Raw genomic sequence first — 21,896 nt, forward strand, 5'->3', positions numbered from 1 at the left:
TATGCTGGCCGACTGCAGGACTATTTGCTTTGACCTGGCCGACTGCATTTGTGCTGGCCGACTGCACCTGCGCAAGTCGTGGACACATGTTGCTGCTGTTTGATGTCTTTTGTGCTGGCTGACTGGCTCATAGGGGCCATATAAAATGGCCCCTTGCCCCCAAACAGTTTGTATTCTGGATTTTGGGATTTTCTTGTGTATATAGCAGAGTTACACGTCTCTCTCTCTCCCTCTCTATTGCTGTGTTTTTCTGCAGTGCACTTGCTAGTGTGTTTTCAGATCTTGTCTTCATCTCTGTTGCATATTCTGACATGGTATCAGAGCTCTAGGCTCTTGGAAGATCTTGGGAACTGTGTGAGCAAGAGGGGGGCTGTTTTGTTGCTGATTGGTGGACTGTTTTGAACCGTACGGGAAGAGGAGAAGCAAGAGGAAGGCGGGCTGATTTGCTGGACAGCCACTTGCAGGTTTAGTTCTTCATTTTTCCCACCCACCTACCCTTTTCAGTTACACCCCCGCAATGGCAAATTTACTTGAGATGGCTGAGAAGCATGTGAAGATCCCGACACTCCCCACGTTCCCAGTGGACCGTCAGTTGGACAGGAACAACTACGGCATATGGAAGGTAATGATGGAATCTGTTTTGGAGTCTTACGATCCTGCTGATTTCATTGTTGTTGGGGTTCCACGGCCGGAGTTAGAGAAAGGGGAGTTACCCTCTATTCGGAAAGAACGTGAGGCACAGGCACAGTTATGGGATCGTGTCAATGCCAAAGTCCGTTGTTTCATTTTCCTCAACTTCACACCACAAGTAATCAATCATATCAAGCATATGACGTTGGCCAGAGGTATATGGTAGCATTTGGCTTCTCTTTACAAACAGGGTATCGTCCATGAAGAGGATTTCCTTGGAAGTACAGATGCGAGTGATGAATCCTGCAAAGTCGTCGACGATGCGGGAGCACATCAACAAGCTGCAAGCTCTTAAGCAGGAAGTTCTCCAGGCTAGGAAAAAACTATGCTTTGATGTCTCGTATCATGCAGGACAAAGAGCCCACTTCCGTCAAGGAAGCCCTTGCACAGGATACTTGGAGGAAAGCCATGCAAGTGGAACTGGGTACCATCGAGAAGAACAACGCTTGGGAGTTGGTACTGAGGCCATCAAAACGGTCAGTCATTGGTGTCAAGTGGGTCTTTAAGACCAAATATGCGTCAGATGGGTCGGTGGACAAACACAAAGCCAGACTTGTGGCTAAGGGTTATGCTCAGCGGCCAAGCATCGACTATGAGGATACCTTTGCACCCACAGCGAGGATGACCACGATTCAGAGCGTTCTTGCCCTTGCTTCTTCTCAGAGGTGGCCCGTATATCAGATGGATGTCAAATCTGCGTTCCTTAATGGTGACCTGTAAGAGGAGATGTATGTTGAGCAGCCTCTAGGCTTTGTGGTTCCAAGATCAGAAGGGATGGTTTACAAGTTAAGGAAGTCCTTGTATGGTCTTAAACAGACTCCCAAGGCTTGGAATTAGTAGATTGATTCCTTCTTTCTCCGGACTGGATTTCAGAGATCGGTTGCAGATCCCAACCTCTATCTCTTTCGGGAACGTGGCATGGTTACGTTAATCATCCTTTATGTGGATGATCTCATTCTCACCGGCGGTCATGTGGAGCACATTGGAGTGACGAAGGCTGCCTTGTCAAAGGAGTTTGAAATGACCGACTTAGGCTTACTCCACTTCTTCTTGGGATTGGAGATCTGGCAGACCTAGAGGGGGTTTTTTGTCTCTCAGCAGCGGTATGTTCATGAGTTGCTTGAGGGCTTTGGGATGGAGAATTGCAAGTCTATTACGTCGCCGATGGACCCGAACACGAAGCTGACAATGTATGATCCTTGTGAGCCAGTTGATGCCTCTCTGTACCGAAAGCTGGTTGGTTCATTGATTTGGTTGCTGAACACCAGATTGGACTTGAGCTTTTCTGTGGGGCTGTTGAGCTCATTCATGCAGACGCCGTTGAAGTCTCATTGGGACGCAGGATTGTGGATCTTGCGGTATCTACACGGTACGAAGGATCTTGGACTCTTTTACACAGGAGGGGGATTGATGGATGGAGTCAGACTCCAATGATGGAGTGACTCAGATTGGGGAGGAGATCCACACACGAGGATATCCACATCAAGTTACAGTTTTTCCCTCAACTCAGGAGCGGTTTCATGGAGCAGTAAGAGGCAGCCAACTGTTGCCTTGTCATCGGACAGAGGCAGAGTACCAGGCTACTTGTGGTGCTGCTTGCGAGGTTGTGTGGCTACAGAGGTTGCTTGGCGAGATTGGGTTTCCACATAAGGAGCCCATGGTCATCCTGTGCGATAACCAAAGCTGTATAGCTATTGCTCGTGACATCTTGCTTCTTTATTGTTCGACGGTGAACAATGATGCGGCCGACCTCTTCACGAAGTCTCTACCTCAGGCTATGCTCCGGCGGCACTCTAGCTCCTTCGCGTTGGTTCACATCTAGGAGCTGAGAGGGGGTGTCAGCAATCATCTCTTGTCTGTATATTTACACCAGGGCCTCTGTTGTGGGTGTGCCCGCCCGATTTAGGTTTTTTTTCATTTTTCTCCTCTCCATATTTTTTCCCTTTTTTTTTGGGTGTGGGAGGTTGTCTTGTGCATGTCGGCTACCTCAGTATGTTGGCCGACTGTAGGGCTATTTGCTCTGACGTGGCCGACTGCACCCGAGCAAGTCGTGGACACATGTTGCTGCTGTCGACTGTCTTTTATGCTGGCCGACTGGCTCATAGGGGCCATATAAAATGGCCCCTTGCCCTCACTGTATTACAGGACTAAGTATTTTACCTCTTTTTTTAAGCACTGTAATTATGTTTAAGCATGTTTAACATTCACTGATCATGTTTTACTCTGTATGTGCATGTGTTAGTTTGTACACATGTGTGGGTGCAGATACATGCTTGGTGTGTGTGTGCATGCTCATATGTTTGTACATATGCATGTATGTGTTTTTGGGTACAGCAGCTGAGATCTCCTCTCTGTTGTTGGGCACTCAAGAGCAGCTCAAGGGCCTACCCTAGGGCCACCCAAAAGGCAGCCCAAGTAACTGAATGAAAAGCAGCCAAGGGACAGTGTGGGGTGACCAAGCGGGCAGCCGGTGGGTAGCAAGCCATGCAACGCAACCAAGTAGCAGCCGTGTAGCGCACAAGGGGGCAGCGGGGTCACAATGTTGAGGTGGCCAAGCGCAGCCCGTCCTGGTGACGTGGCACAGGCAGCCGACTACAGCACAAAACAACGAGCAATCTAGCGGGCGCACAGCTATGAACCCGCAAAACGCAAAAGAGAAACGACGAGCAGCCAAACGCAAGAGAAAGCAGCATTGAAAAATCAAAAACGCATTCGCCCTGTTTTTTTTTTTTTTTTTTTTTTTAACAAGAGAGAAAAACCTTTGAAGAGTTTTTTTTCAATAAAGGGGAAAAGCACTCGTAGAAGTTTTTTTTTTTTTTTAGGGGGAAAAGCTATGCTTTTCACCCCAAACTTGTATAAAAAGAGGGCCAAGGCTCTTGTATCAACACAACACAAATCTGGGTGAAAGTTTCAAGAAGACTCCTCTATGTGAAGCAAGGAGATTTCTTCTCGGAAGTTGTACAAGGGCTACGCCGACTTCAAGTGATAAATAAATACCTGCGGGGGCGCCACGCTTTGGGGCCTATTGGTCTCTTGTGTAGGAGCGCTCTAGCTCCACTTATTTTTCTTCTTCTTCTTCCAAGTTTATTATTCCAGTTCATAAAGAGTTTTAAGTGTGATTAAGTTGTGCTCACCGCCCGTCAAGTCTCCGAAGGCCGGTTTCAAGGTTCCATTGCCGGGATTCATCGTCAACTTTTTCAAGAGGGCGAGCCTGTGGTCGACACATTTAATACTATGGCTGGAACTAGTCCAGAGATGAAGGATTTATCTTCAGAAGAGGACGACTACTTCGAAGAAGACGAGGAAAACGAGCAAGAAATACCTCCCGATATGCCTGAATTTGATGATGATGATGCCACCTATGAAGCAAAGATGCAAGCTTGATGGAGGGATTAATGGAACTCGCAAAAGACTCACGTTTTCCACAAAACTTCAAAGCTGATTCTAAACCACGGAAGCAAGGGTCTGAGAAGAAAGCTAAGCCTCAACTTTCGGCTCCCATCTACCCAAATTTTCAGCCATACCCTGATTCTTCTTCTTCTTTTCCCCCACCTACCTATGGAAACCCTACTAATACTTCTCATCCTGGTTACTTTGGCGGAGGCTCTGTCTTTCATTCAATGACGGGTGTACCCAACATGGGCATGACTAGGAGCTATGGTATACAGCCAGGTATGTATGGAACTTATGGTGGTGGTGGCGGAAGTGCTTTTGGTATGCCTAGTATGGGAGGTGGTATGATGGGCATGGGGTCTAACGTTGTGGGCAATTCTTTTCTCAAACCACAACCCTATGATAATCTTGTTCCAGGCGAGAAGCCAGATGATTATAAAGAGGGTGGCGCTGCAGTAAAGTTTGATACTTTTAATGGAGCAAAGGATCATTTGAAGGCTCTCACCTTCATTCAATAGTTTAATGCGGCATTTTCTGGTGGTAACTTCACAGAGGCATCTAAGGTACGGAAGGCAACTTCTTTCCTAAAGGAAAATGCTCTTCAATGGTGGTCAACACTTCTTTACCAGGGTATAGCACCAAGTAATTGGGTGGAGTTCAAGCAAATCTTCTCTTCTTTATGGTTGACACCGACTTTTGAGGTGGATGTTATGACGGCTTGGCATTGATTAGATTCCAGAGACTGTAGCAATCTGGAAGAATATAACAAGAAATTTTGGGATGCTTTGCTACCGGTCACATCCTTTAGGCCAGTGTCACTGGTTGAGCAGGTAGGAGCTTCGTGACTATTGCATTAAAACAAAGGTCACCAATATGACTCAGATGATAGAAAATACTCAGACTGGATATGCCATGCTTACTGGTCAGATGTCAGGATTTAAGGATCAAAGTCTCTTCTCAAAGAAAGCATTTAAAGAAGAAAAGGAGTCAAAGGACCACAAAGACACTAAACCACAAGAGAAGGGGCAATCCAAGAAGAGGAAATTTCAGCCCTTACCTCAAAGAACAAATGAAGAAAAGAAAGAACTTATAGCTGCCAACAAATGTTTCTCTTGTGGAGAAGAGGGACATCGGTATATAGGTGTCCGAAGAGAGCACTTAAAAATGCAGATGACTCACAGGAAGAGCCTAAAGCACAGAAACAGAAATCGTCTGCTGGACTGGTACCTGACTTGATAGGGTTGAAGCAAGGGGACACATCTTCAGAGTTGTGCAGAGCATGGGGAGGACTTCGAGATCAGGAGGTTTTGATCTTTTTTGATCCTGGGGCTCGTGCAAACTTCATCACCCCCGAGCTTGCGGCAAAGTTGGGCATCAAACCAGAAGAGATGGGTGTGTTGCATGAGGCTACTTTGGCTTGTCCTAGACATACGGTTGAGGTTACACCGATCATTGGGAAACTGTGTCTCAGTGTGCAGACTTACACGGACAGAGAGAATGATTTCTACATTATGCCGTTGGAGGGTTGTGATGTTTTGTTGGGTATGCCTTGGTGCCATAAAGTTAAAGCGGTGGTAGATACTTTCAATAGGAAAATCACTCTCGCTCGCAAGAATAAGGAACACACTCTTGATGTAAAGCTTAAAGGAGAATCTATTCCTGTTGTATCGGCCTCGGCCATTTCTCGTTTAATAAAGAAACATCTTTCTGTTTACTTAGTGTATGTTAAAGAGAATCAAGATACTACAGATTCCAACCTGTCTGAGTTGGACAAGGAAAGAATGGATTTTCTCAAAAGTTTTCAAGATTGTTTTTCAGAGACTTTGCCTAGGGAGTTGCTGCCTGCTAGGCCTGCGGATCATGCGATTGATTTGATTCCTGGAAGTTCACCACTGAATAAGCCACCCTATAGGGTGAGTGTAGCCCAACAAGAAGATATAATGAGCCAAGTGCGTGATTTGTTGGACAAAGGGTTGATTCAGCCAAGCTCTTCGCCTTATTTTTCACCAATGCTTTTGGTACAAAAGAAAGATGGTTCTTGGCAGATGTGCATTGATTACAGGGCACTGAATAAGATTACCATCAAGAACAGATTCCCTATACCACGAATCGATGATATCTTGGATCGGTTACAGGGAGTAGCTTACTTCAGTCGCATTGATTTGAAGAGTGGATACCATCAAATTCGCATCAGACAAGAAGACGTGCACAAGACGGCCTTCAGGACAACTTTTGGACTTTGAGTTTTTGGTCATGCCTTTTGGTCTTACGAATGCTCCAGTGACTTTCAACAGGATGATGGATCGAATTTTCCGACCACCCCGTGCTTTTGTGGGCACCTTCTTTGATGATATGATTGTGTTTTCTCATTCAGAGAAGGAGCATCAGGAGCATTTGACCAAAGTGTTTGAGCAACTCAGAAAGCATAGGTTGGTTGTTAATGGAAAGAAGAGTGAATTTTTCATGCAGGAGATTCACTTTCTTGGGCACATAGTGTCTAAGGATGGCGTCAGAATGGATCCAACGAAAATTGAAGCGATAAAGAATCGGTCGGATTTACAGTCTATACATGATGTGAGAAGTTTCCTAGGACTTTGTTCATATTACAGGAGGTTTCTCCGATTCTTTGCAGAAATTGCTTCATCTTTACATCACCTGACCAAAAAGGATGTAAAATTTCGATGGACATAGAAGGAAGTGGAAGCCTTCAACAAACTTAAGGAAAAGCTTACCACTGGTCCAGTTTTGGTTCTACCAGATCTACATAAGCCTTTTTTGGTACAGTGTGATGCATGTGGGAATTGCATTGGAGCTGTTCTTATGCAGGATGGACATGTTATTGCTTATGAGAGTAGAACTTTGTCACCAACAGAAAGGAATCTCCAAGTGTATGAGAAGGAGCTTCCTGCGGTTATTCATGCTCTTTCTACTTCGAAGCATTACCTTCTTGGGGCTGATTTCATTGTTCAGAGTGATCATCAGACTTTACGATACTTCCTTACTCAAACGAAGCTCTCAGAGAAGCATATGAGATGGGCTAACTTTCTGTCCATGTTTCACTTTCAAATTTTCATGTGGACGGCAAGAAAAATGTGGTTGCGGATGCCTTGTCTAGGAAACCACATGTGGCCGCCGTCTCTATTATCTTTCATCATGAACTTGATGATATGCGAGAACAATATGCTCATGACGCAGACTTTGAGCGGATTTTTGATCGTTTGACTGAAGGAGAGCGAGTTGATCATTATTCTCTCAAAGAAGGATTTTTGATGATGCATGACAAATTGTGTGTCACATCTCAGTTGAGGCACAAGGTTTTGACAGAATGCCATGCTTCGCCTTATGCAGGCCATCGTGGTATATTGAGGCTACAGTGAAAGCTTTGGAGGCATTCTTTTATCGCCCTAGTATGCGCAGGGATGCTGATGCTTTTGTTCGTGATTGCATCATTTGTCAGAAGGTGAAGTATGACCGTCAAAAGACACCTGGGTTACTTCATCCTTTGCCTATTCCAGATAGACCGTGGGAGAGTATTGCTATGGATTTTATCTTTGATCTCCCTATGACAAAGAGTGGGAATCATGGCATCTGGACTATCGTGGATCGTTTCAGCAAGCAAGCCCATTTCATTCCAGTCAGGAAGAAGATTAAAGCAGAGCAAATGGTGAGGATATTTTTGACAAATATCTTCAAGTACCATGGGATGTCCACATCTATTGTTAGTGACCGAGATCCTCGAATGACGAGTTTATTTTAGAGAGCATTGTTCGAGAACAAGGAGCAGTGGGAAAAGTATCTTCCTTTGGTAGAGTTTGCTTACAACAACACCATTCACACTTCGACAAGTAAGGCACCTTTCGAGATTGTGGAAGGCAGGAAGAAAGTACCTCCAATCCTGCATACAAAAGATAAGATCTTCGAGGCAGATCGTTTTGTGGAGAATATGGATGAGGCTTACAAGAAGAAGGTAAAGTTGGCTCTTCAAAGGACTCAAGAGAAACAGAGGAAAGCAGCAAACCTTCACCGTCGATCATTGGTTTTTGATTTGGGTGATTGGGTGCTTTTGAGATTTGAGAAGGCTAGACTCATGAAAATGAAGGGTAAGCAATACTTATATCCTAAACTGAGTATGCGGTACTATGGGCCTTTTCAGGTGATTGAGAAGATGAGTGATGTTTCTTATCGTCTCCAGTTACCGGATCATTGGAGGATTCATAATGCATTCCATGTGAGTCTTCTTAAACCTTTAGGAGGTGAGGTGCCTACAGATCAGGTTGATGAGACACAACCAGAAGTCGAAGAACTAGATGAGATTCTTCAACCGGAACAAATTTTGGCACATATAAAGAAAGAAAAGTCAGAGGGAAAGTTTCACGTCGATATCTGGTGAAGTTTGTGAACTATTCACCTATGGATTCGAAGTGGATGGAGGAGGGTGACTTGGCAGATTCACCGAGGATACTAAAACTTTATCTCAAGGCTTTTGGTTTGGAACCTACCTTAGAAAGTGCTTCAACCAGTTCAGTTGTGGATTCGAGTACTACTTGTTACTCAAGAGGGGGGTGACTCCGCTCCTTTGTCACACAGAGTTCACTTCGATGAGATCTAGAAGTCGCTTGGTGTTCTTATCAGTACACCCGAGATACTAACCTGACAGTATATCTGCCTTCTGGGATTTCTATGATATATGTGTACTAGTCACATGGTTTGATTCATGGATATACGGATCTATTGAGAGAATGGGGACGCCTATTCTAGACTTTCATTTGATATGCATATATATAAATACTTGCCTTGATGCATCAATGTTTACTCATGTTCATGATGTATTGCTGATCGTGGGTCTTGTTGTGGGATGGCCATGAGCGGAGCAGGTAAAGCATCCACGGAAACATGACTATTCACGAGGTGATGCTATTTATTTATGTTATTCAAATGTTCTGTTTCAGTTGGCAGGACATACCTTTCTCATTGGTCTCTTAGGTTTTGTATCAGTTTGGCAGATCCTTTGACTGAACAATCGAGGATGATTACTTTGTTTTAAGAGGGGGGTATGTTACAGGACTGAGTATTTTACCTCTTTTCTTAAGCACTGTGATTATGTTCAAGCATGTTTAACATTCACTGATCACGTTTTACTCTGTATGTGCATGTGTAAGTTTGTACACGTGTGTGGGTGCAGATACATGCTTGGTGTGTGTGTGTGTGTACATGTGTGCATGCTCATATGTTTGTACATGTGCATGTATGTGTTTTTGGGTACAGCAGCTAAGATCTCTTCTCTGTTGTTGGGCACTCAAGAGCAGCTCAAGGGCCTACCCTAGGGCCACCCACAAGGCAGCCCAAGTAACTGAATGAAAAGCAGCTAAGGGAAAGAGTGGGGTGACCAAGTGGGCAGCCGGGTAGCAAGCCATGCAGTGCAACCAGGTAGCAGCCGTGTAGCGCACAAGGGGGCAGCCGGGTCGTAGTGTTGAGGTGGCCAAGCGCAGCCCGTCCAAGTGACGTGGTACAGGCACTAACGTAGGCAGGCGCTGACATGGCACAGGTGGCTGACTGCAGCACAAAACGGCGAGTAGTCCAACGGGCACACAGCTGTGAATCCTGAAAACGCAGAAGAGAAATGACGAGCAGCCAAACGCAAGAGAAAGTAGCGTTGAAAAATCAAAAGCACATTCACCGTGTAATAATATTTTATTTTTTATTTTTCTAAAGAAGAGAGAAAAACCTTCGAAGAGTTTTTTTTCAATAAAGGGGAAAAGCACTAGTAGAAATTTTTTTTTTTTTAGGGGGAAAAGCTATGCTTTTCACCCCAAACTTGTATAAAAAGGGGGCCAAGGCTCTTGTATCAACACAACACAAATCTGGGTGGGTGAAAGTTTCAAGAAGACTCCTCTACGTGAAGCAAGGAGATTTCTTCTCGGAAGTTGTACAAGGGCTACGCCGACTTCAAGTGATAAATAAATACCTGCGGGGGCGCCATGCTTTGGGGCCTATTGGTCTCTTGTGTAGGAGCGCTCTAGCTCCACTTATTTTTCTTCTTCTTCTTCCAAGTTTTTTATTATTCCAGTTCATAAAGAGTTTTAAGTGTGATTAAGTTGTGCTCACCGCCCGTCAAGTCTCGGAAGGCCGGTTTCACCCCCACAGTTTGTATTCTAGATTTCGGGATTTTCTTGTGTATATAGCAGAGTTACACGCCTCTCTATCTCCCTCTCTATTGCTGTGTTTTTCTGCAGTGCACTTGCTCTTGTGTTTTCAGATCTTGTCTTCATCTTCGCTACATATTCTGGTGTCACTTTCAGTGGCCCACGCTTTACCATGGTTCCCACAGCAGATGCCGGAGTGACACAGGGATATGCAGCCTTGAGCTTACTTGAGCGGCGGTGCTTCCAAGCACATTTCCCCGAGCCCAGGACGAAGGGCTGGCTTTTTGACACCCTCGTCACACTAGCCTTGATGTATGCAGCAGCCTTCCGGGGGCAGATTAATCCGATGAGGATTGGCAACGAGTTGAGAGGCCCCATGTCATGATGTTCTGCCGAATGATCCGTAGCAAACCATCAGTCCCACACCAGATTATCCAGGCAGACTTTGTTGCAGCCTCGATGGTAGTGGAGGCACTCTTCCAAACAGTCACATACCTCCATCGCATCAATCACATGGATCCCCAGAGGTACGCGAGGCTTGCCTGGAGTCCTCAAGACAGCTAGCACTTGAGGGCCACTCTGGAGTATGGTATGCACTAGTCTCCACTTGGTTCTCAGAATATGGGCTCCGCATGGACCGCCTACCCCCCCTTCAATACAGTTTGGACTCCCCTTTTCTCCGGCTGTCTCATGAGAATACCAACCAGATTATCCGGTTAGATCTTCTCAGCCTCTACACCCATTGCACATGGATCACACCTCTGGAGCTCCCCACGAAGATGCACTTCTACAGAGATCACTTCCTCATGGATTCATCCAGCAACCGGGCTACTTGAGTGTTCACATGTCCCATGCAATGCAGATTGCGACTGGCCAGATATAGGTTTCATCCCACCGCCTTAGAGTAGAGACAGGTAGAGCTGAGCGCATCTTCAGAGCCGGGAAGCTTATACGGAGACCCAGAGAGGAGAGGTTCTGCTGATTATGCCACACAGAGGTTGAGACGGAGGAGCATTACATATGCCGCTACCCAATATACTATGAGATCCGCGGGAGGTTTCGTTGTCTATTTTGTGAGGGATTTGGTCCACTCTCCAGGATCATTCACTTCCAGGACCAGCGTTGCCTAAGCGTCTTCCTGCTTGAGCTCCGTAGACACAAGGACACCTTCTTGAGAGAGCTTTGGCCCCACCCCCTCCCTCGCCAGCCAACCATCACCAATTTCTTCCGGACCCAGGAGGTGGAGAACACCGACATAGTGGATCTTGTGGACCCTCCACGAGCTCCTCTGGACTTACCTTGCCCGAGAGGAGTTACCTCGGACCGAGTCTCCGCACTCCAGCGTGCCCGACACCCTTGGCCCCTCCGTCGGCCACAATCACCTCATCAGCTCCAGATTCAGGACATGCTCCACCGCCATCGAGCTACCTTTCCACGTGACATAGCTGAGGGAGACCTCTCAGCCATACTCATTAGCCACATGCTTGATATTTTGGAGAGTGGTATACCATCTACTTGAAGCTGATGTTGCTCTCATGTTTCTATGTTCTTAGTATTCCATGATGAGTTTCCATGGACAGTTTTGAATCATCCCAGTGAGATAGCTATGTTTATGTTTTCTTTCTGTTTTATTTTTCATTCCATGATGAGATATGCCATGGACATTATTGTATCACTTTGGTCTCATAGGCCCATTGGGTCTTTAGTAGACGCTTAATATATCTTTCTTTCTTTTCTCTCTCCATCGCCTATGTATCACATATTACACCCCCATTATGGTACTGGTTGGAGCTAGACAGATCTGCATTGCATTCTTGTATATCCTACGCATATAGGTTGCATACTGAGCCTCTAGCAGTAGTGCTCCATCCATCACACGCCCCCCCCACTAGCTCAGTACTTTCATAGTTTATTTCATGCTCATTTTGTCCTTTTTTTTTTCTGGACACCCGGAGGACATTGACAGTGGTACATTGATTTGTCTCATAGGTCGAGTTTGGCCTCTAGTAGACGTAAATACAGCTTTCTTTCTTTCTTTCTTTCTTTCTCTTTCTCTTGCCCATCGGCGGAAGCGGAGGAGGCTTTTTCGCATTGGCGTAAGCGGGGGAGGCATTAGCGCTTGCCGGAAGCAGTGGAGGCACTTTCTATTAATTCCAAGCAATGTGAGTGCATTTTTTTCTCATGCATTTAGTTCAAAAATCAAATCCATTTGTATAATTACAAGCTCTTGCTTAATTGCTTAATGGCTCAAATCTTCAATGACATCCCATGTCGATGTCGTTCGTGCATCGCTGAAAGACAATACATCAAGACCGCCCACTGCCAATGTCCTTTGCCGCTCAAAACATCATTGACCTTACCAGATGCAATTCGCTTGTGTGCGAAACGATGTCGGTGCCCTCCCATTACATTCACTCCGGATTTATATTGTGGACGTCCGCCACGTGTTTGCAGAAGAAAAGCTCCCATGTGGCGGAACTACCAACCAAGGCAACCTTCTCCTCCTTCCACCATAGTAGAGGTCCCCAATCCCGAGCCACCCAATGTGGTGAAGCTAGAGGAAGTGCCTCCTAATGCACTTTGAAATTTGAAGACCTCTTTAGTAACTCCCCACTTCGAAATGTTTATCATTTTAATAGAAGCAATTTTTTTGAGTCATCCTATATGTCTTCTTCTTTCTCTTGACAACTTTTTTTTTCTTTAAATTGTCAATCACTTGGCTGAACATGGTTACTCCTTCACTGCAATCTCCATCTTCCACGGCCTCAAGCGCTCAGGCAGGGTCCAGCTCAAAGAGGCCCAAGCCATCGGAGTGGTCTTGGTGGGATGAGGTCCACGCCGAAAGTGGGTATAGAACAGGGGGTAGTCGCCACTAGAAATGCAAATATTGCCATGCTAGTAAGACTGGGAGCACTACTTGGAATTCGCGCGCATCTGCTTCATATCTCAGGGCATGAGATATCATTTTGCTTGGGCATCAACGAGGCTCGGAGGGAGGAGCTTCGTCGCAAAGACGACGCGACTCATACACAGGCATCGGATACGAGACCCGACGTTGCGATCGACCCTAGCTCATATGTGGGTGCTTAACAAAGCACCCAAGTACCGAGTGTTGGCAGGAGTAGATCCTCCATGGGTGGCATGCCTTCCTTTTTTGGCCCCACTACTAGTCCATTTGGACCGACACCACCAGTAGTTGGGGGAAGAGGAAGTATTTGATCCAAGTAGAGCACACTTGCCAACCGTTGGGACCCAAAGAAGAAAGAGGAAGTCGATGCGAACGTTGGCAGTTCTTCTATCACGACGCAATAGCTTTCAACGCCGCATGCAGCTGCTACTTCAAGGAGATGGTGCGGAGGATCGCAGAGTTTGGGCCCATTTACACTCCATCATCAGAGGCGTTGAGGACCACCCTCTCGGTGAAGGAGAGGGAAGTTGTTGCAGGCGCTACTAGGATCAAGCGATCCTCATGGGATAGGAACGGCATCACGCTAATTGCTGATGGTTGGAGCGACACCAGGTCTCACTCTATTCATGGTGTTGTTGCCTACTCTAGGAGGCAAGTGTACTTCATCTCCTCGCACGACGCATCCGCTACAGGGAAGTCTGCAGACGTGCTCTTCCAGGAGTGGTCAGCAGCTGTTGAGATGGTGGGTGCAAAGAGGGTAATCCAGTTTGTAGCAGATGGAGAGAACGCCAATAAGGCTCCTGGTAGGTTGCACCCACATATCACCTTCTCCATGTGAATGGCTCACTGTCTTAACAACCTTCTCAAAGACATTGGAAAGCTGGAGTGGATTGCAAAAATCATAGATCAGGCCTAGAACATCGTCACATTCATTTACAGGCACACTTTCTTGCTCTCAGAGTTTAGAAAGAAATCTCATAGGGACCTGCCCAAGTACTCTGACACTGGATTTGCCTACAACTTTCTTATATTAAGAGTCCATCGAGAAGTGCTCTAGTGCCGTGAAGCAGTTGTTTGTCAGTGACGAGCATGAGAGGCATGCATTATCAGGCACAATTGTAGGCAAGGCATCAGCTTCTTACGTCCGCGATCCTCTTTGGTGGGAGCAGTTGAGATGCATAGTGGCTTTGGGAAAGCCCATCATCCACTTGCTGAGGATGTGTGATGCACTTCAGCCATGCATTGGCCAGATATAGGAGTCCATGGACAAGATGGTGGAGAAACTTAAGGAGATTGATCCAAATCCAATACAGTATGAGGAATTGAGGTCCTTATGTCAAGATAGATGGCATGGCTATCACTGTCCTATGCATGCCGCAACCTTTGTTGTTGACCCTCACTTTCAGCTAGGCAAAGAGTACGTTCTCAGATGATGAGGTCATGGATGGATGGGACATTGTCTTGGAGAGACTACAACCACATGTTGTGAAGCAAAGATTGATCAAGAATCAACTAGTTGATTAAAGAGCGTGCAAGAAAAGATTCGGTAAAGCAACTGCATTGGCGGATCGGTCGACCACCAATCCATGTGTGTGGTGGGAGGACTATGGGGCTGATGTTTCGGAGGTGGCCATCAAGATCTTGAGCCAAGCTGTAAGTTCTTCTTGCCTAGAGCAGCTTTGGAGCTCTTTCAGTCACATCCCTTCAAAAAAGCAAAACCGTCTTGGCACTCGAAAAACCGATGATTTGGTTTTTGTTAGTGCAAATTTGTGGCTTCTAGAGCGCTTAGGGAACCCACAAGAATGGAAACATCGGTCAGAGGAGGATGGGAGTACTTCAGATGTAGAGAAGCAATGTAGTGTACCCATGGACACAGGTGCTAGTTCTAGCTGCGCAGGCTCTTTTCCTTAGACGATTTACTAGATCTGGACCTTGGCATTGAGATCCCCCTCTAGTTTGTCTTCTTGTATTCATATGTAGAGCCTCATGATCTTGATGTATATTTCACTGTACTACATAATCAGATCTCACTAAGCAAATAAATGTCCACTTCTTTTAATGTTTTTTGAATACTTTGTGTATGTTTAACTATGTGAGTCCTACGGTGTCCTGAAGTAATTGTTTTTCGCGCATTAAGTTGTACACGTGTCGTTTCCTGCCGTTTCCATTTCCGTTTCCTTTAATGGCCCGGTCTCGTTTCCTCTACTTGGCCGGGTCCTGGTCCATTTCTCGGTCCTAGTGACTATGGTATGGTTAGCTTGTTTCTCCCGGTATAACGTTCCCCTCGCAATCTTCGGCATCCGAGAGGACTCACCTCCCCATGCCTTCATGGTGGGTGACCAAGGATGATCACTTCCACGAGCAGACCTCACACAGCAGACCTACCCCTTACGCCGGCAGCGGGTGAAGATTGTGGGTTTCCACGACCGCAGTTGGCATATCAACCCTTCTTTCTCTGTAAAGGTAGCCAATGATCCGGGTTGGCAACTTTGGCTTTAGGAAAGCCACCCCTTGATCAACCCTTCTTTCTCTGTAAAGGTAGCCAATGATCCGGGTTGGCAACTTTGGCTTTAGGAAAGCCACCCCTTGATCCCCGCCTCAATGGGATCCAGAAGAGTGGCATTGGCAGGACCCGACTCCACGTCCAGATGCCTCAATCATCCCCTTCTCGGGTCGGCAGATTCTCTTACAGGTTCTAGATGGCACCCCGGTGGTGGCTGCACATAGGCAGGCTCTACGATAGCTTTCGCCCTCAGAAGGTTACTCTCTTCCTTTGGATTCTGGCACATCATCGTAGCCTCACGGTTGGCACTCACCATCGCAACACGACCCTCCCTATGCACCTGCTACAGCAGCGGCCCCAAGGAGACTCAGCAACATTCCCTCTGAGATTGACCAAACGCCCAACAAGTGTGGTGGAGGATCCTCATGCTTTTCACATCCAAGCCGAGCACACTCTGTTTTATCACCAAGGGCGCAATTGCCTGGGATACGGAGGAGGACGCAGATCTACTTTATGAGGATGGCACTGGCTGTCACGTGCACGCCCGTGCCATGGCTAAGCCTCAGCATGAACAGTGGAATCCCTGATGAAGTCAGCATTTAGGGCATCATCAGCAGTGGCATTAGTAGCAATATCATCCTCAGCATCAAAGCTTTACCATCATCAGTAGCAACATCATTTAGCATCAGCATAAGCATCAGTATCAGATCATCATCATTAAACTCTGCATCGGCATCAACATCATCAGCATCATCCTCAGCACTAACCAACATGGAGGGAAGGGTACTAGTCAGCAGCCATACATGCCTTTGGGCAGCAGTCAGCAGCCAGCCCAGGGACCCTAGCAGCAGGCAGGGCAGCATACAGTTGAAGGCCAGCATCGTATGGTCCAGCCAGTAGAAAAGCGCAGCATTTTATGCAACATCCCATAAACATAAATTGTCCAGAACAGGCCGACAGCCCCCATTGCTGGCCAACCAGCTCCCTTCCACAAATATATAAGCCAAGAAGTAATCATTCATAAATCAAGCAGTCATTCATCAATCCATCATTCTCATAAGTCAGTAGAGCATCTATAGGGCCAGAGGTCAACGCCTTTGGGGTTGAACCAAGGGCCTCAGCCATCTACATTCATTAAGCAACCTTTTTGTACCATATTAAATACAAAAAAACCTTGACACCAATCTCTCTCTTCTCTTCTCTCTCCTCTATCTTAATCAGTTTAATCGGCATCTTGTTCTTAATCAAGCTTAGGGCCATGGCTCAGTACAGCAAAGGCTTCCGCGCATGAAACATTGGTATCAGAGCATTCAAGCTCAGCCCACTAAGCATAGTCCCAAGGAAGGTGCATTAATCCAGCAGAAGAATGCAGCAGGGTAGCAGATGGAGTGGTCTGCAACAAGCGAAGCTAGAGGAAGCATTCCCTGAGGGCATTTACGCATAACCAATACATCATTAAGCTCTCAGATCAGTTCCAAAGGCCAAGCAACAGCATGATCAGTTCCGCCAGGTGACCCACCAATGTGTTAAGGGTAAGGGATAGCAAGCATGGGGACAACAGCATAACAGATGTTCAGTTCTTCAGCAAGACTTGGAAGTGGAGATCAGAAGTGGAAGGTGCTCAGACCAAAAATATCAAAGTCAAAGTCAGAATCAGAAGTAGCAGTTCAAAGTCAGTAGTCCAAGGAGGAAGGATGATAGAGTGTCCACCCCGTCATCAAGTTTAGCAGGAGGGGATGTCACATGCACGCCCATGCCATGGCTAAGCCTCAGCATCAACAATGGAATCCCTGATTAAGTCAGCATTTAGGGCATCATCAGCAGTAGCATTAGTAGTAGTATGATCCTCAGCATCAAAGCATTACCATCATCAGTAGCAACATCATTAGCATCAACATAAGCATCAATATCAGATAATCATCATTAAACTCAGCATCATCCTCATCATTAACCAGCATGGAGGATGTAGGGTACTAGTCGGCAGCCTGCCCAGGGACCCTAGTGGCAGGTGGGGCAGCATACAATTGAAGGCCAGCATAGTATGGACCCGCACTCCCCTGACATACACGATCTGCTCCATTTGGCTAGACATCATCCACACCTTGCGGGAACATTGGAAGCACCTCCCTAGCAGCTCAGCAAGTTCACACTTCATTAAAGTGTGGGTGGCTAGGTTATAAGTGAGATTTACCACTTTATTAAATGGTCGGCTGGGCACTAATAAACATGCGCTCAATATATTAAACATGTGTGGACATCTTTGTAGGCACGCTCTCCACTTATCGGAGAGGTGTGGCCACATGTGAGCTGGCCCAATAGCCAAGACTCTTCAGCATGGACACTCACGACTTCCTCTCCATCATATGTAAACATATCATTGCTGGAAACTTTAATAAAAGCTATTGCATGTTCAAAACAGCCATGACTATTACTTGCACTTTCCTCTACAGTCTTTACACTTGTACAACTGATTGAATTTTCTCTTAGCCATCATCATTCAGCCATATAGCCGTATTGAACCCATACGGCTATACCCACTGCATGTTCATCATTTTCGACCACAAGAGCTTGCTTGGTGTGCCTCTGTGCATTCTGACACCAACATCTTGGCCATTTGTTGATGACGGGAAAGAGCTCTTGCAAGTTCTTTTTTTGCTCTACATTCACATGCTTGGTCATTAACATCCAGATAGGCCTAGGATTAGGGCTAGGGGCATGTGCTAACCCAAGATTAGGGTTGGTTCGAGGCACTAAACCTACGGTTGGGTGGTGAGTCACTAGCCATAATCCATCGTGGTCATGTGATGCGTACAACGATGTCGAGTCTATGAAACCTCATCAAGATTCCAATTCTAGGCCAAATAATCTATGGGGCGTGATCTGTGTAGACCTTACATAGTCTTGCCTCCTTATGCATTCACGAGGACGTGAATTGACCAGGAGGAGGGAAGTATGCTACATCCCAACACGCCTAGGATTAGGGGTCTAGGTTAACTAAGAGCTTATAATTAATAGCCTACGGCTAATAATAGCTAAAAGCTTATAAATAAAGCAGGAAAGCTTATAAAATGAGCAACAGCCAATAATAACCGGGTTATTATTATAAAAGTGACCTTCAAGTCACTTATTAGACATAAGAGGTCAAGTAGTTACACGGTGGCCTAGGGCTACCAAGGAAGCGTGCAAGATCTCATAGCCATGGAGCTGCAAGGTGGGTGATGTTATGAAATGCTAGGTTGGAACGATCCATACCAAGCCTGGGCTTGGGGGTGGTTCAAGACACTTAACCTGCAGTTGGGTGATGAATCGCTAGCCACAATCCATCGCGGTCATGCAATGCGTACGACAATGTCAGGTCTCTCAAACCTTGTTAGGGTTTCGGTTCTAGGTCAGTCTCATGGACCAAATTTGAGGAGGATCTGAAGACTCAATTCTTGCCTCCTCAAGTCTTAAGCAAGTATGTACATGGAGTTTGTGACTTCCCTATTTGGCATTAAGCTCAAGGTAAGGCCACTTCATAGATTCCAACTCCGTCTTACAAGGAATGGTCTTCCGTTGCATGCAAGTAAGATAGCAAAGTGCCTTACGGTAGCACAGGCAAGCAAAACCACTCTAGTAACATGGGTGCTTGCAGAAGCGCTTTTATGATTGATTGATTGCAATAAGTGCTTAATCAAATACTTAAACCCATGCAACTTATTCATGCTCAATACACACTATAGAGAGATGACCTAATTCACTAGTATTACCAACATGAAGTATATACAATGTTGAATAGAGATACTCAATGGTAGCACTGCTCCTCAGTTTTCAACGACTCAATTATGACTGACTGATCGATGAATGAATATGGCTAAGAACTTGACTCTATTATAGTGTCTAATGTTGGTGAGTTGGCTATCAACCCTAATAATAATGTCCCACTAAGTGTGTTCATACAATAACCTAGCAAGTCTATCCACTTGGATGCTTATTGGACGCTTGGACAATATATGCCTACTATGTGTTGTCATGCAGCCTGAATAGGGCCGCGCTTGTGGTGAATCTCGTTGCCCTTATGCTCTCCCAGATTTGGCCTTTGAGTGCCCACCACAAGTGGACCCCCCAAATGTGCCTTCTTCCAACCTTGTCTGGCTGCGTTTAAAGCACCAACATGCAGCCCTGCTTGCTTGCTCTATCTGCCCTCTACTTGGTGCATTTGGCCCTCATTCTTGCCCTTTGGTTGAGCGTCCCTTGCACACACAAGAGCTATCTGTTAATTTGCAAAACACAACCCTAATGAAAAAAACACAAACCTAAGTGATAACACTAATGACAATGGGATTCCTCGTGATAGATCTCCATGCACTTATGAGAGAAGAAAAATTGCGGCCTTTCTTCCGTCAAAACCTAACGCTCTGATACCAATGTAGCATGGGTGCTTGCGGAAGCATGTTTATGATTGATTGATTGCAATTAGCGCCTAATCAAAGACTTAAATCCATGCAACAAACCGCTTCTTCTCATGCTCGATACACAATAGAGAGAGATGACCTAATCTACCATGTATTACTAACATGAAGAATATACAATGCTGAATAGATATACTCAATGGTAGCACTGCTCCTCAATTCTCAATGACTCAATGATGAATGAATATGGTTAAGGCCTAGGCTCCTATTTATAGTGTCTAATGTTGGTGAGTTGGCTACCAACCCTAATAATAATGTCCAACTAACCGGCATAGCAATGAGACTTACTAGCCCCCATTGGTGCCAAAGACACTGCCGGTCTCATAGAAAGAAGTTGTTAGCCACTTCGCCAGTTAACATGTTTTTTCCTGCCCGTCTTACCGGTTGTAAGATGCTTCGCCATCTTACCCACTTCTAGTGGAAGCCTATCTCCTGTAAGACAGTGTTGGAATCTATAAAGCGACCTTACCCTAAGCTTAATGCCAAACAAGGAAGTCACAAACTTTATGTACGTATTTGCTTAAGACTAGAACTAGTGGCCATGGACCTTTTTTTAAGTTTCATCCGGCCTAGTATGAAAGCCACTCATTTATATATACGTCAATTTTGACATTAAGCAATACACATTCATTCCCTTGCATTAGAATACTCGTGAGCCCTCCCTCTTCTCTACTCTCTTGCTTGCTTATTTTCTCATAGATCTATGGATAGCTTGATGGTTTTCTTGCTAGACAAGATTGAGTGTACGCTTCTCCTTACTTGAGCTTCTTCTCTACTAACTCTTGTCAAAGAGGACCACCATAAAGACTATCTCTTCTTGCCTCCATCTAGGCAAAAAAAAGCACTACCTTCACCCCCATAGCCATGGAAGAATTCCGGTGTTACAATGAAGTGAGGACACGATGGACGGGCTAGCACATCCACATCAAGACATTGCATTTGCAGCTCTAAGGAAAGACCAAACGACGACACTTGTTTCAGAAAAGGTTTTTATATCCATTCCAAGCTATTGGAATCACCCATTATTGCTCAGTGTTGATAAGAAGGACATACGGTTTTGGAGCCTTGGATGTGTTTATGCTGTTATTTTCAAGATTGTTTCTTATTCTTGTTTGTATTAGATCATTCTATTTGCATACTTTGGAAGGAAAAAACCCTAACTTCATTGGCCATTTGCATGATTTTGAAGCCCAAAGACTTTGATATTGTTGTTTTAAGCCAAGAAATAGCTTAGCAATGTGATTAGGAGCGTAATCTTCGAAAACATATGCTACAAGCTCCATTTGGTGTGGATTAAAGTGAGGATTTTTGCTCATGCATTTCATAATTTTTGTTCATGCATTGTTGAAATTGGTAGCATAGAGCATGTAAATTTAAAAACCAAGTGAGTTTACCCGTAGTAGCCAAGTACAAGATGTGACCTGAGCCTAGAGATAGTTGAACCTAATATTGTACCAACCAATTAAAACTACCTTGAAGACTTGTAAGAACACACCTACTAATGTCCTAAAAAGATTTTCTTGTCATACAATCCAAGCCAAGTACGTTACGTAAGCCTAGAGATAGTTGAACCTATATTGTACCATCTAGCTAAAAGTTTCTTGAAGACTTGTAAGGACGCACCTACTCATGTTCTAAAAAGATTTTCCTAACATACAATTTGTACCGACATTAAATTCCAAGGAAAATTCTTTCGCAATTATTGGAGCATTTAGTACAATTATTGCTCAATAATTACTCACCAACCCTGCCATAGCCCATGCACCACTTTGAATCCAAGCCCAAGTGTGTTTGTATCATAAAAAACA

The 21,896-nt window shown here is 45.4% G+C and overlaps 2 protein-coding genes across 2 annotated transcripts in view; one reads left to right on the plus strand and one right to left on the minus strand.

The window, feature by feature from the left end:
- AAE17 (acyl-activating enzyme 17) overlaps positions 1–21,896 on the minus strand; it is a 92,538-nt gene that overhangs the window by 53,465 nt on the left and 17,177 nt on the right. The window lies entirely within an intron of this gene.
- Positions 11,891–16,656, plus strand: LOC147632752 (uncharacterized). Its single transcript, XM_086807601.1, has 2 exons — positions 11,891–15,597; positions 15,673–16,656. Exon 1 carries the CDS (start codon positions 13,574–13,576, stop codon positions 13,970–13,972), a length of 399 nt encoding a protein of 132 aa, XP_086663727.1. The 5' UTR covers positions 11,891–13,573; the 3' UTR covers positions 13,973–15,597; positions 15,673–16,656.

This window comes from Cibotium barometz, chromosome 13, assembly GCF_041138505.1.
Source record: "Cibotium barometz isolate CiBa-2024 chromosome 13, ASM4113850v1, whole genome shotgun sequence".
Classification (NCBI taxonomy): domain Eukaryota; kingdom Viridiplantae; phylum Streptophyta; class Polypodiopsida; order Cyatheales; family Cibotiaceae; genus Cibotium; species Cibotium barometz.

What these genes read in the sequence shown, in the direction of transcription:
- LOC147632752 (XM_086807601.1), top strand. Translation starts at nt 13,574, where the DNA reads ATGGTGCGGAGGATCGCAGAGTTTGGGCCCATTTACACTCCATCATCA.